General features: G+C 40.7%; 1 protein-coding gene across 2 annotated transcripts in view; it reads right to left on the bottom strand.

The window, feature by feature from the left end:
• Positions 1–4,340: 4,340 nt before the first annotated feature.
• Positions 4,341–15,523, bottom strand: part of LOC105462410 (limbic system-associated membrane protein) — a 50,300-nt gene continuing 39,117 nt past the window's right edge. For both annotated transcript variants that reach the window (XM_011708984.1, XM_011708975.1), the window contains 2 exons: positions 8,647–8,789; positions 4,341–6,371 (listed from right to left, as the gene is read on the bottom strand). In XM_011708984.1, the coding sequence (XP_011707286.1) occupies positions 6,253–6,371; positions 8,647–8,789 (262 nt within the window). In that variant the 3' untranslated portion in view covers positions 4,341–6,252. The remainder of the gene's footprint in view (positions 6,372–8,646; positions 8,790–15,523) is intronic.

Here is a 15,523-nt window from a genome sequence, read left to right as displayed (position 1 = left end):
ACCTGTGTAAATGCGTGTAATTTAAAAAAAAAACACGGCAGTACGGTAACGCCCGGGTAAAAATTGTTAAATTTTTACAATGTTAATAGAATAAAATTTGTATTCATCACACACAAACGTTTGCCTTCCTCGAGCAAACAGTAAATTTACAAACGTTCGCGTGTTATGCTCGCACGTGTAATACTCGCTATTTTTCATAACTTTAGGCGAATGCGTTTTATTAAATTAATTGCTCTAAGTATAAATTATAATATGCAAAGGTGTCTTCTCATATTAAGTTATTATCCGTGTATGTTTATATATTCAATTGCATTAGAGCTCGCGTGCTCAATTAATGTATGTGTAAGCAATTATTGCAACATCCGCATGACGGATTTAAGTATACATTCAGAAAATGAAGAAAATAAATAAACGTTTCATAATTTATAATGAATAAATATGGTATATTATTAGAGCGTATATGATGAAAATTTCTGCAATTGCAGTAGAATTGCATGTTATATATAAAGAATATAGTATAAAGTGTAATATAGGTATATATTTGTTACCATATATACACCTTTTCATTACGAATTATAAAAAATTTATTTTATCATTATCAGAGATTACTATTCGCGCATGTTTGAGGTAGCTACTAATTTTCTTCAATTGCAACTTGTGCTGCATTGTTTCGTTGCTGTTTGCGCAAAGAAGTTAACGTTGCCGTCTCCCGTCGACTTTTAAAACTTCGATATTGCATTTTGCGAGCAATATGCTTCTTTGTCGTCAATTCTTTAAGAACCGGAGGGATTCATAAATTTCGTTCCGCACCGCCGAGGCTAGCGTCGCCTCGTAAAGTTGCATGTTTTTCGCATTCATTGCTGAAAACGCTCCGAGCGTACGCGTACGGTGCGAAACGAGCAGCCGTTATTATCCGCTCCCGTATATAAAAATTTGTAAAAGCACATTAATCGTAATGTCGCCGTATAATGGTTGTTATTATATTTCAAATAAACTCAGTTTTGCATGGAGTCCAAAGCCCCGAAGTCTCGCCACCTGCTACAGAATGACGCAAAATAATTTTTGTAGCTCATTTATCATACGTTGTGTATAGTATTGTATATGTTATATAGTATATCGTAATTCTTTAGAATTTCGTAATGTATTTATGGAGACATATATTCGTATAACCGTTTTAAATAATAGATTATACCTTGTTTCGTAAAAACAAAAGTTTCAGAGCTCTATTTTATTTAGTTAGACATTTTTTATTTAGATGGTAAAAATAGCTCTCTCGTCTATATATTTTTTTACCGTCAAAAATATCGTATAAATAATATGTGCGCGAGATAAAATATAGATCTCTCTCTCTCTCTCAATCTTCTGTCCCGCTTTAATACGCGTTATGTGTCTAGTAGAATTAAAAATCAATTTTTATCCCTTTTACGACGTTGATGCACGTAAAGAAGATACCACGAGATCGTCCAGCGCGTGTCTGTTGATGCAATAGACGCGAGCATGCAACACGCAGTCTATTCCCCACGCTTGATTAGAAGTATGGAGAATAGACAGGCACGCGATCATTCTCTAAAGCTAGTTAGATGCCCATTTATAATTGTAGGTCAAAGTGAGATGACGTCAAATCCTCTATTCCCCACTTTCGCATGTCCCGATAATCGCCGGGGAGATCGAATTAAACGATCTCGTTTGCTTCAAAGAGGAAGAATAAAAAGTAAATGATACTTAATTTGCGAGACGGTCGAGAGAGGAGTTTCGGAGAGCGTGTGGCACACACACACTCTCACTGTCTCTTTCATATAGAGATACATAAAAGTTCAGAAAAGCGACATTCTTTCGGCGCACATTCATTCTTTCGGATGTTCCGCACATAAAACGCTCGCAGTGCGTTGGTTTTTACAGCGTTAAAAGGTATGGACACGTGCCGCGTGAAAAATGCATGAGAATCAAGCGACGCGAATTGTGACGACGATATTGCGCGCTGAATATTTTTCCTCTGGCGTACCGGATCGGTCCACATGCTAGATGCGATCCGGAAATCCGGAAGCACCGTTGGGGCAGGCGAGTGTGAAAAGTTACAAACGTTATCCACGTCGCGCGTTACTTTGAGACCTCACCCTGGGGTAAAGAGACTTATTTGATAAAAGTTGCAAAACGCGCCGGATAACGCGCGTAGTCAACTTCTTTTTTTTCCGTGTCTTACCTTTATCCGATTTCCGGGGTGTGTCCCTTGTGCACAGGTAGGATTTATAAAATTAGAATTCGCGCGGATTATATTTAATTATAAATTTAATTGCAACTCTTGGGAGCCCAAGAAAAAGATTTCTCTTCCAAACACTTCCAAACACTCGCCTCAAGTGCTGTCCAATTTCCGTATAAAATTAGCCTTTACGTGGCCTTAGTGTGGCTTTAGTAAATTAATAAACTATTTTTGTTACAACAGTAACAATGCCAATATTCGGTAATAAAGAAAAAGTCAGCATAATTTGTGATGAGAAATCTTTTAGATTCTTTTAAAATTTCTTTTTGAATGACTAAAAAAATATAATACATATTAATTATTTTAATTAATTATATATCTTATCTAAATATATTTTATAATTTAACCAATGTCGTATCATCCAATATCGATCAAGCTCTCTGTCATTGCGGACGAAATGTTAGCACATTTACTTAGGTGGAATTCTCGACGGTACTCGCATAGCGTTCGTCGGAAGATTTTCGAACGTCGTCGCAGCGCGCCGCTTTCGAACGAGCACGCTTTCGAAAGGGAACGTGAAAAGTTACCCTCCAGGAGACGAAGAATCTCGTGTTCGTGTATGTCGGCGGACCGCGCACGGATGAATAGAGTTCCTGGAGGTCCGCCGGCGAGATCGATGGAGCCACGTCCAATCTGTCGGGTGCGCACCCGAGCCACTTCCCGCGTATATTCCCCGTACGTTACTCCGCGGCGTATCCCACTTGCGGCAGCAGTTGACGATAAGTTCCGCCGGCTTCAATCTCCCGATGAGAGGCGGAGCGCGACCGTTTCACCGTGTTACGCGCGTTACGATAAGTAACGGAACGTCGCTCCGGAAATGGGTCTTGCGACGGGAGCGACCGACGGGAGCGCGCGCGGGTTTGTCAGCGCGCCTCTTTCGTTCCCGGGGTTTTTGGTAACGCTCGAATCTCGTTAAATCTCGGTCGAGCGAGAGGTCGGATGAGGAATAGCGGCGAAACGCTGGATTTCAACTGTGCTATTTTTACAGTCGCTCGTCCTTTAATCGCAGCCTGGGCGTGAAAGCGGCGGCAGTGCGTTTGTGCGGAACAGTGCGCCGGCTTTGTTACGAGCCGGCCGAGGCTGGGCAAGGGCCGAGTCATATCTTCCTTTCATAAAACGTAAGCACTGCGCGCGCCTGATATTTCACTCGAGAGAAACTCCAGACTCGGTCGTTTAACCGTGACGTTTCCCTTAGTTCTCAGAATTCTCAGAATCTAATAAACTCAAGTTGTACGTATATTTGTTCCCGTTGTTTAATGTGTTTATAATTCAACTGTGCGTATCTGTTTCTTGCAGTTATCCAATCGTCGACAAAGTTAAGCGAGTTTTTTTTTTTTTTAGCAAAGTTGAAATATGACATACGTCATATTTGTGTTCTGCAATTTGAGTATAGCTTCAAGTGCCTGGAAACTGATTTTCATTCGAGAGTAAAAATTTTCGTAAAAGTTGCAAATATGACGTAGTATATGTTCAAGACAACCCTTCGTTTTCCAATCAATGAAAATCTCGCATATGTATTCTGGGTCGCGCTTACAACTGGAAACCGAGTAAGCTCCGAAAGCTCCGAGTGAGAGAGAGAAAATACCTCGTTCTGAACGAGACGCGCGATACAAACTACGGGAGACGATGTCGTCAACGTCAGCTGTACGTGCGGAATTCTAATCCGGCATGCTCGATTTACAAAATTTCTCGCGCGATTTTGCGTCAACGAGCCTGCATTCCGCTTTGTGTGGCGCATCACATTGCCGCATCACTGTTCGATACTTTTTGTTTCCGATTCGAATAAGTTATCGCGTGCAAAATTCTTTTAGCTCGATCAAACAAACGCAAAAGGGACTGTATTTACGAGACATCGGATATACAATCTGCGCGAATGAAATTCGCGGAAAGTGGGGATTTTGAACAGCTTCTGTGCACAGTTTCAAGCTATTTTCAAGTGCTGTTAAAACTGTGCGCCCTTTAAAGTAAATTTTATTTAGAGAAAATATAGCACTTACCTGGAAAGACCGCGTGTACGGTTATCGTGCAGGCTAAACTTCTAAAATCATCATCGTCAGGCATACAATGAGACAAGGCAAGACAGTTCTTGTAAAACGCATATCGTATATTACGTGATTTCGTTTTTCTCACGATAAAACGTTAGGTTCGGCTTAAATTTATATATTATAGCGCGTAATCTCTCTTCTTTTCTCTTTCTCTCTCTCTTTCTCTCTCTCTCTTTCTCTCTCTCTCTCACACACACATTCATTCATAGCATGGAGATTTGGTTGGCTGCATGAAAGACAAGCGTACCTTCATCACTGTACAACATACATTCAGATGATGTCTTGACAAGCTGTGTTTTAAATTTTGCTGTGTGAGATAATGTAATTATGAGAGGCAGATTAAATTATAAAATTATAAAACATTTTGTTTCCAGACGCTGCGAGCTAAAAAAAAATACATCATCTGAATGCATCTTGGCGAATTTATACAAACATACAATACAATAACACCCTGTCGCAAAGAACGGCACTGATATAGTAAGAAGACGCAATGTCGATGCGCAATGTGTGCGTTTAATCATTCTCCCCTTAGCACCTTTCATTAAAGAACCATAGATTAATTAATTTACCATAGATTAATTCATTACCATAGAATCATTAATTTACAGCGCATATAATATATATGCCATATTGTATTAATATTATAATTAACAATAATAATTCATTGATAAAATAATCTCGAAATATTCAACAAACCTTGACAATAGGCGACAGTCTCCGGCATGGATACGGTCGATAGCCGATGTCGTCGACGAGAAATTTGATGCCTTTTAATTATCAATAATAAAATAATACTATTGGATGAAACGATGGAAGCTCGTGATCCTGTTAATTGAAAAATTTGCGAGTCCCGTGTGAATCCTCGCACTCGTTCCGCGCTTAAAAAAAAAACGCTCGGATGGATACGGAGAATTTTGTAATATAATGGTGCGAATAGTGATGGATGGAGGCCGAATCGAACAGCGCAATTTGTCTCGATTATCACAGCCATAGTGATACGCGATAGCAGCCACTCCAATAGCTCGGTTAGCAGTTTGTGCCCCGAGCCTTCATTGTTTACCGGTTATTGGTTATTCGATACGCAGATTTATGATTTTACTGTAGCCTTGGTCATTTCTAGCTAGCGAGAGAGCTGGCGACTGCCCTACGATAACTTCGGCGAGATGTTAATATCGAGTAATCAAACGCGCGCTGAACAGCGACGATCGATGTGTTAACAGCGTCGTCGTATCGTTTCACAATGACCGAATAATTTGCTTCGCATCTGGTAAGCAGCGTGCTGTGCTTGCGGTAATTTAGTCGGTACGCGCGCGTACATCTTGTTGGATGTGCGCCGCACAGAAATATTCAAGCCCGCCCTGATGGAATTTCACGGAAGCGAAATTCGAACGAGCCGAGCTAAAAATGGGACATTGGCGCATTAGCGACTTACTCGCTAATAAATAAATAACTAAATCCGTAATACTCTTATAAACGAGTAGGTACATAATACCATCAGCTTTCGGATGTGAATTAATTAGCTGGAGAGACGTTAAAACCGGTCGTTCGCTGAGGCATCTATCCCCGCGTGGAAAATTTAAATCCCGTGTGCAATCGCTCGATAATAAAATTGCGCTGAGAATTGACGAAGGTATATCATTTTTCGCGATTCGCGCGAATCACGCGAACGCCGAGCGATCCATGCGTTATCGCGTTTAGAATACGAACGTTTTCAAGACAACGCAGCCAACCGCCTCTGTTTCGCCTAACGCCTTCCTTATGTTAACGTAACACACGTCCCTCTTTGGCCCTCGTGTCCACTCCCGTCACGATAATAGAAAAGTTCGTGCGGTTCACAGGTGATAATGTTTCGTTCACCATCGTGGAGCACTGTCCCTTTGTCATCGCCACGAAGTGCTCTCTCGGCAGCCCGGGCGGCTCTAGTGATACCCGAGGAAGCTGGTCGAGCCTTCATCTGAGCACCTGACCCGATCGGGCTAGAACGGCGGCCAGGAAGAATAGCGACGAGCTAGCGGCGTCCGCTCGTACGAGCCGTGCACCGCTATGATGTAACTCGGCTAAACTTTCTCCTGAAACAGCGTCAAATACACTCACAAGGAAACGACCGCGGATCCTGCTCCGACATCGACAGTATCCGGATAAAATAGTAGGAATCAAAACGAGAGAGAAAATCGCAAATTTTAAGAACTCTGGTACAAATATTTCAAAATGTACATATTTAAGCATTTTATCAAAAAGTAAAATGTATGTATATTTTATCAAATAAAATATAAACGTATATATATTTTATCAAATACATACAAAGATCAAGCGTTTCTTAGTTTTTGAGCTGTCGTAAAACAAATTTGAGACTCCTCGAAATGGAAGACAATTGCGAACATTTCCTTGAACGTTTCAAATAACGTGGTGCTTCGATCGAGAATTTAGACGCGCTCGTTGAACATCAGCTTATAACGAAAGCCCGAGCGACATAGTGCAAGTATCAAAACATCTTGTACAATTTGATTTCAACTGAGACGTGTCGAGCGTGCATTAAGCTACACACGGAGGATAATCGAAATGACGTTTGCGTGAGTCACGTTGTAATACGAGGTTCCTGAGGGATCGTGAATTCCCCGGCATTCGATTCCAAGTGAAGACGCGAACACGGATCGTATATATACATATGCAACGCCGAAAGGTGTTGGAATTTATGAACTAATTATTTTTGCATGCCGCGCGAAGTGAGTTCTCTTCGTCATCGATGATCGTGTTACGCAAATTTCCTTCGTTATCTTTGTAAATTGTAAAATCAAAATGTCCCGACTATGATACATCTTTATTTCCAACATTCTATGGAAAAAATAAGAAATATTGGAATTATTTTATTAAGGAAACGAGACAATTGTTTTATTTATATGGTTTTAGTTTTGTAACGAGAACATGCAAGTAATGAGTATCCTGAAATTGCAAATTGAATAGTATTCACTTGAAGGACTAAGAAAAAAGATAACAAGTAACAAACATATAATAAAGATATTACAGCTTTTATGGGAGCTTTCTACCGCCTTAGGAAGTGTCATAGCAGCTCGATAGGGATTAATCCAGAAACCATAATGCGTAAGTCGCGACATCAAAGCAATTCTACAAAGTTTGCCTGTGTAGTTAGAAAATTCAACTTGCGTAGTACTTAGTTCCGTCGCGAGTTCCTGCGCGCGAAAGCGTTTTAAGAAGATCCTTTATAACAAGTTCCGACATGCGAACTTTCTCGCAGGAGTCAAACACCAAGGGGACTTTTAGGCGCATCTGCGAGCGCAGTTCAAGATAAATATTAAATGCTTCAAAAGCACGTACTTCGGTAATAAATAGCAGCGAGTGTGCAGTTAGCTATCACATGGAGAGACAGAGTGGAGTGTTATACACAAACGGCTTCGGCTTTTGTTACGGAGCGAATACCTTGCATCGGCGAATGCTGTGAACTCGTCAGTTACTTAAGACTTACAGCGCGATTCCCGTTCTAACTGTTATGTTACCGGTCTGTTTCGTATCACGTTAACCGGCGAATCGTTTGATGTCTCAAACAAGTTTCCATCGGCTGTTCCAAAACCAGATGGAATTTCAATGATAGATTTTTCGAGACAAATTTCAAATCCAAATTAAACTGGACGCGCGTGCACGCACAAAGGTAGTGACAATATAGAATTCCTGCACTATTTAAACACCATTTAACCGAATGTTCGATTATCCGAGTAGCGTCATCAAAGAAACGAAAATAAACGTTCCGCGTGTTGTGCAGTGTAAACAAGTGCGTTTATAGTTACATAGACGATGCGCTCTTAATTCAAGTAGTCTGAATTCTACAAACGTGTTGGCAAAATGTAAAATGTTACGTACATTCTACCGTGTAAATAAATTAACATTCTACAGTCATTTTCAAGCAAACGCTGCTTTAAAAATAAGTTTTACAATAGCACGAAGCAGCGAAAGACAGTTTCATTAAAATAGCTAAGAGATATGTAAATTAACAGAAAAACTGGAAAAATAGAACGAATAAAACAAGCCATGATTTAATTAAATCATAATTTTTGTTTTGCTACGTTTGCAGAATATCATGTAATAAATAAATTTTTCAAAAAACATTATTCCCAATTGATTGCTCGAGTATTTTGTTTTTCGATTAAATTAAATATGATAAATTAAATATAACAGGAACTTTACAGTAGTATAGAATTTTGATGCGCCTTATAACGCAAGTAAACCAACTAGATGACAGCATCGTTAATTTCACAGGCTACAGCGATAAAAGCAAAAGCGACAAAAGAGCCATCGAGAAGTATATTATCAGAAATACAAAAATATACTCACCGTTTAAAACGTGCACGTGAACTGTGGCGGGTTGGTCCGGCATGGTGGTGAGCTGGCAGGTGTAATTTCCGCTATCCGTAGGTCCGACCTTAGCTATGCTGAGAGTCGAATTGGCCCCCTCTTCCATCAGGTCCGTTTTCACGCTACAACAGGCACAATGCACGGCGTTTGAAATTTCAATGCTTTCCGAAAGTTCGCCGATGAGAATTTCTCACTGTATATATTTCGTACTGCGATTGATGACGTAGCTGAAAATAATTCGAATGTATATATGCATTCGAATTATTTTTTTTTGTCGCGCAGCGATTTTTGTAACGCGTTATTAGAATCTGTGTCTATATATTCGAGATTTTTAAATCACAAGTTCTTATCGGTATACCTGCGATAATCACGGGAGACACGGAAGGCGCAAGAAGCTTCATTAATTAAATGGCTAATGAGCGCACGTCCAAGACAAAAAAAGTGTGTCAATCACGACATTTCGGAAACATTCCGTTAGAAAATCCGCTCGAGCAAAATTGCCAGCGCGAAGTCGCGAAATCGCTCGGTGTAGTCGCGAGAGAAGAGAGCATCTCCCGAGGGTAACGAGAGCTCCTCAATTTCGCCGGTTCTACAGCCCTTGCACCTTGCTTCTTTGTCCTAACTAATCGCCGATTCTCCATCACCACTCGAGTCGTTTCTCTTCTCTCCCCGACTCACTCTTTTTTTTTATCTCCGCTCTCGCACACCGGCACGCCCGTTCCCCATTCGCACGCTTTTATGCGAACTTTCTTACGCGGCAGGAGGTAAGTTAATTGCAAATCGAGCCAAAATTATCGGCTCCCGCGAGAACGGTTTGTACTCTGTGCAAAAACAATAGACCGAATAATAAGTTCCGCCGAATAAATATTTGCGCAGCGCCGGCGAATTACCTTGATAATGCTCTTCATATTGATCAACGGTCTTTTTTTGTTCTTGGCTGCGTCGAATTGCATATTTCAATCTCGCGCAAACAATTCGCGAATTCGCTTCTACAAACGCGGGGGAGGGAGAAGGGAAGAGGATAATGTAGTAATATATTATGATACAGTGCTCATAAAAGCTTAAGAAAAGTTGCAGAGTATACATAATTTTTCTGCTCGCATTGTTGGAAACAAAAAGTGGATCGCGAAATTCGACATAACTTACATACGCAGTACTTAACATTTTTGGCGACATACTTTGTGTCAATATAATTTTAACGAGCGTTCTCCCACACGCGTATCTTATTCGTCTTAAGGATAAACTATTGGATGCAGGAGTTTCAAGTAACGAAACCTGTCCTTTTCGCGAAATCACATTTCAAGTTGAAAAGAAGGGCGAAGAATGTGCAACGAGACAATGACTTCGTTAAAGTGCGCTAATTGCAGGCAGAAATATACCCGGTTTCTCGAGGGAGAAAAGTTTCCGCGTGAAACTGCATGCTGCAGAGATGTCTTGCGGAAAATTGCTCTCGTACTTGACGTTCCTATTTTTGCGAGAAACTAGCGGAAAAAGGGGACTCTGTTCGAGCGAGCATTTTGTACGAGAGTACACGAGGCGCAAGTGGCGACTCGGAGCGCTTTCCAGCAGAGCGCGGCAAATATTGAGGAATGACGGGCACGGTTAATAGTTTTTAACATGATCGCGTTTTTATATTCTCTCAAAATATACCGAAGCTGGGATGATAATCGTAAACGGTTAAATAAAAAAATATATATAGTGCAAGAGAAAGGAGAGAAAGAGAGAGAAATGAAGGTTGACAAAAAAAAACGATTATAAAAGTTATCACAATTTTACTGACAATCCCCGCCAGCTCTGTACGACGATCGCGTCGGAGCTGTGTCCTACATGACTTCCAGTTCGCGCTTTTAAAGGCTACTTGACAGCTGGAGCGGCAAACGTTTGCCCGGTAAATATTTCACAGCGGAAATTTTTAGCATTTCCTTTTTGCGTTCTGTACGCGACAGACGTGACCGCACGGAACAAAAGCGTGCGCTTTTATGGCAATACCATACCCGGACGGTATTGTCGCCATGCGTTCTACCGGGAATAATATGAGCTCTTCAACAATAAGTGTTATTTGATAACGTAAACTGGTCTCCCTTTTATGTTTTTGTTCTAACGACCGATCAAATCGCGCCCGAATTTAATATGACCTTTCTCGCGCGAGACCGACGGGTATCGTTCGCGGAATACCGCGAACGACAACTTTTGAGAGTCTGTAAAGAGAATGTTAGCGAGAGGAAGGGACAAAGCAGGGCGCGACAAAGAGGGATATAAAAGCCACCACAAAGAATCATTTAAACTGGCAATTTTGTTCAATAGAACCAATTAAGGATTCGATTCACGCTGCTGCAACTGCTTTATTTAATTGGAATGCGACTGTCCAGGACTTTCCGCAGCAAAGCATGTCACCCCCTCTCTCTCTCTTTCTCTCTCTATCTCGTTGTAGCCTTCCCACAACGTGACCCCACGTGTCGCAATCGTTGCTTAATCGTCGTTCCTTCTACGTTCTATGATGGTTAACGACGGTGAAAGCCCGCAGACAAAGCTTGCCCTTTTACAGCTGCTTCCCGAGCTACGCTTTCTTCGCGGAGAAAACGTCCTTATTTATGCCAGGTTGCGTGTCGCTGAGAGTGGAAACTTGACCGAGAAAGGTTTTGAATCGTGCCGAGCAAGCGAGACTTTAATCGAAAAAGTTCCTCCATTGCAATTTGTCGCTTTCGTTACACTCCCCCCCTCTCTCCCTTCTCTCCTTCTCTGACCGGTTGAACACCGGCAGGGCAAGCGATCGCTCGTTTATTCACGACAGTGAGCGTCCACCGTCTGTATCCAGCAACGTTGAGATGCTTTGCCAGAGGATTCTTACAATTAATTCGATACGGAAACGCGAAATGAAAATAGAAACTAGTTACTGAGAATCTTGGAATCAGCTTAAAAAACTGCACTGTCGAATGTAAAGTTAAACGTGGATATTTACGTCTTTAAATAGCTTTAAAGTTGCTTAGAGCTTTGCTTTTCTTTATCACGATTACTGTACTGTAAGTAACTTTGTGTTAATTCCACAGTAGCGGTTTTACAAAATTGAACACCGCACAGCGTTAATTATTTTTAATTGCGTCTGCGAGTAAACTTAAGCTGCGTACCGGCTTATAAGTATAATGGGGATTAAGGTCACCAATGAAAGTTTCTGTATGTATGACTCGCGTAATTTAAATGCGATGATATGCAAATGGCAATTGGCCAAGCTGCAGAATGCAATAATTACGGAACAGTAATTAAGGCGCATCGGAATTGTATCACATATTTAATTAAATATTATTTATATATTACATATAGGAACTTATATCTTTTATAATCGCTTTAAACTTACTAATCGTTTTGTTTTATTCTTCGTCGACCGGAAGGATGAAACATATAATAAGCGAGCATGAAATCCGAGTTCTTTTTTTCACATGTGCAAACGCGCAAATACACTCACGGGTATTCGGTGCTCGGAAATTGACAATACGTAATGCCGTGTAATAACGCAGCCGACAAACGCGATGATTAATCGCACGAGACATTTACTTTGATCGATGAATCGATGCGGCTGTTAACCCTATATAAGCGATTAGCTATTTCTTTATCCGCGATGCAATCAGCCGAAACTGCATTGGTACTGTATATTACTGGCAATTTATCATTCAACACGATGTCGACACGGCGGACGCTCTTTTTGCCGGCGCGACGTGGGACGTATTCGTTATATGTAAAATGAGTTCAATAATCAATCTGGTGTTCTCGTACGTGACAACAGTAGGAAACTGTGCCAAATGGAAATTACATGCTTATCAAACATTAATTATGTCTTATTTTTATGCATATTAATTTCCAATTGCACAGAATGGTATAAAAAATGTATAAGATATATACATATATATAATTTTAATGAGAAAAAACAGCTACTTTTTTCGTATTCATTAATAATATAATTTAAAAAACCAAAATATATGGTGACATTTTTTCGTCCCTGATTTTAAGATCACGATCAAGCATCTTCTATCGCGATATTTGTGATAACATCTTTTCTTTTAACTTTAACTTTGTATCGCGTGCAAAAAAAATCAGTCTGATCGCCGCAATATTGACAAAATAAAAGCAGGAGAGAGAACTAATACCTATGTTGAGGCGAGCAATATGTCCTTTATCACGATACAGATTGGGCCAGGTTAAATCTACATTACGAATAAATTAAGATAGATCGTAAACATAACGTTGATTCGACGGGGCGGAAAATTCGATTTAACGCCGGTCAACTACGGGCCACGCTTTGTGCATTACTATCGTCGTCGTAACCGGAGGTTTAATTACGACCCCGAAAATTTAATGTAATTTGACACTGCGTAAAACGCTATTTTCCACCGTGCAGTTCCCCTTCCATTCGATGATCGTTACGCCGTCAAGGGTCCTGCTGTAATTTAATGAATTAAACACGATGTTAAGCGCTATAAATTCATTGTCACGTTACCTTCAGTCCAGATACTGTTCGCAAATAATTCGATTAACGATTAATTCGGATCGTTGTTATATATCCCTACTTTAGCAACGTTCAAAAATGTGTGCATTTATATATTCCGTTTAAGAAGATATAGGTGAATCGAACGAGAAATTCTCAGTGCTCCACATTTCCATAAAATATAACTAATATAACAAATTTCATTACATTTGTATAAAGATTTCAATAATTCGGAAACAGACGTAGATATAATTTATAAGAAGTGATTCTAAATGAAATAATACCTAGTTTATAATGTCAAAGATATAAGTGATGAATTTATGCTTGATAGAAAATTATATTTTCCGACTGCTCTCTCTGTTTCTATGAGAATTTCTTTCAGGATATCGCAACGTTGACCATTGGGTGTACCGCAGTCGACATTATCCAAAAGCGCGAGACCATCAGCGACGCGTCGTTAAATTATGGGGGATAGAGAAAGCCGGATAGACGTCGAGTGATTAATTAAATGAAAGGTTAAATTAAGCGAGATAGCAATAACTCTTGCAGCGCCCGCCACTGTAGACACTGTTGCATTGGGAAAACGAGTGCTATGGCACTGCAGCAGTTTCGCATGCAACGTGTTTACGGTTTGTGGTTCACGGAGAGTCCCACGTGGGAGAGCGAATGCGAACGAGATAGAAAACGGAAGGGAAAAAAATAATATTTAAGCACGATCGATCCGACATGTATTCGAGTTCGGCTCAAACGAAACGTCAAAATACTGGAATATTAAAAAAAATATATATCGCGAGAAAAAACGGACAAAAATTCAAAGCGGATAGAGGCGATAGAAACGATTTCGGAAGAGATAAAATAACCGAGAGACTTTAATTCGCTTAGAGATTTCAATTTCCATTGTTTCTTACAGAGAATAGAAAGGCGCTAATTAATACTTTAATGTGTCGCGGACGGCAAAATATTTAGCGTCGGCGCCCATGTAGTCGTCCGGGCAGATCGCAGAGGGACGCTATTCTCGTAGCGGGATCCACAACCTCGTGTGTATATGTACAGTCGTCCGTATGTACTGAAGCGCGCAACGCAAACTAATTTCATTTACTGTCCCGCCGTGTCTCACCGGCACCTAACTTTACTGCCAGGGCGGGCCCACGGAAGCGTCGGTCTCGACCAAGAACCGGCCCCCCGAACACCGGAACCCTTCTCGTCGACACGCCGCGCGCCGCCATCCTAACTCTCGCGGCTGCTGTCGTCAACCACCATGTACTCCGTGTGAGCACTCTACCGGCACGTATTTTCGGGTCCTTCGGGGATGTTCTTGTATTCTGGCCCGGGAAATCGCGAGCAAAAAGGCGTGCTGAAAGCGATGACATTTCGCGCATCAGATGCCGTCAGATGTACGAGTATAAAATTTACCGAAGCTTCATGATACTCTCACAAAAAGGGTAAAGTATTATCCGACAAGTACGCAATTTTCCCCACAGATAGCTTATAAAAGGGAGCTTATTTTGTGACATGCATATTTAATTTTTATATGCGCACATAAAAGAAAATGGATTTTTATGGTTTCTTTTATGATCCTTTCAACCGGCAAATTAAATACATAAAATATGACGAAAAATAGTTTTCTTCGTTAATCTTGACACAGATTGTATTCTTCGTCTATCATATATAATTCGCAATATAATTTGTTGTTGTAAAAGAGAATTCTGACATTCGATTGTTTAGCAGTAAAACAAAATCAATCCGCCAAAGACGTGTGCAAGTACATTACTACAAATTCACATCTCTCGTTAACGTCGGATTTTCATTTCGTTTCGCTTTTTGAGATTGCAGCTGTGAGCATATATTCAACATGATAAATTACATCATTTATCATACTTAACAAAGTGACGCTGGACAAGACAAGAAAAACGCGAATATGCGACAACTGGGATAAAATTTATAAATGGGATGGGAAATTTCGCGAGTTTTTTTTTTTCGACTTTCGCGAAATTTTCGGGCTCGACTCGAACGAGGCGTGTGAAACGACCGGAATACGTTCCATAATGGAATGTTTTATATCCCATATCTCATATCTCATTGAACGACGTGGAAGGAGCTATATATTAACGAAGCTTAATACGACAGCGTGTCGCTCGCGCCTTTTTCTTATTTCCGCCTGAGTTTTATTCAGCGCGACAGTTGAACGAGCCGGCGAATCTCTTCGCCATTATACGGATCGCGGATAATGAATTCTTACGCTCCAGAATCGGTTCTTTGAAATTCTACTGTTCCAGCCAAGTTGTAGGAATCTATAATATATAATCAGAGAGAGAGAGAGAGAGAGAGAGAGAGAGAGAGAGAGAGAGAGAGAGAGAGAGAGAGAGGAGAGAGGGGAGG

This window comes from Wasmannia auropunctata, unplaced genomic scaffold (assembly GCF_000956235.1).
Source record: "Wasmannia auropunctata unplaced genomic scaffold, wasmannia.A_1.0 LD336116.1, whole genome shotgun sequence".
NCBI lineage: Eukaryota > Metazoa > Arthropoda > Insecta > Hymenoptera > Formicidae > Wasmannia > Wasmannia auropunctata.
This window is presented reverse-complemented; position numbering and strand designations above follow the sequence as displayed.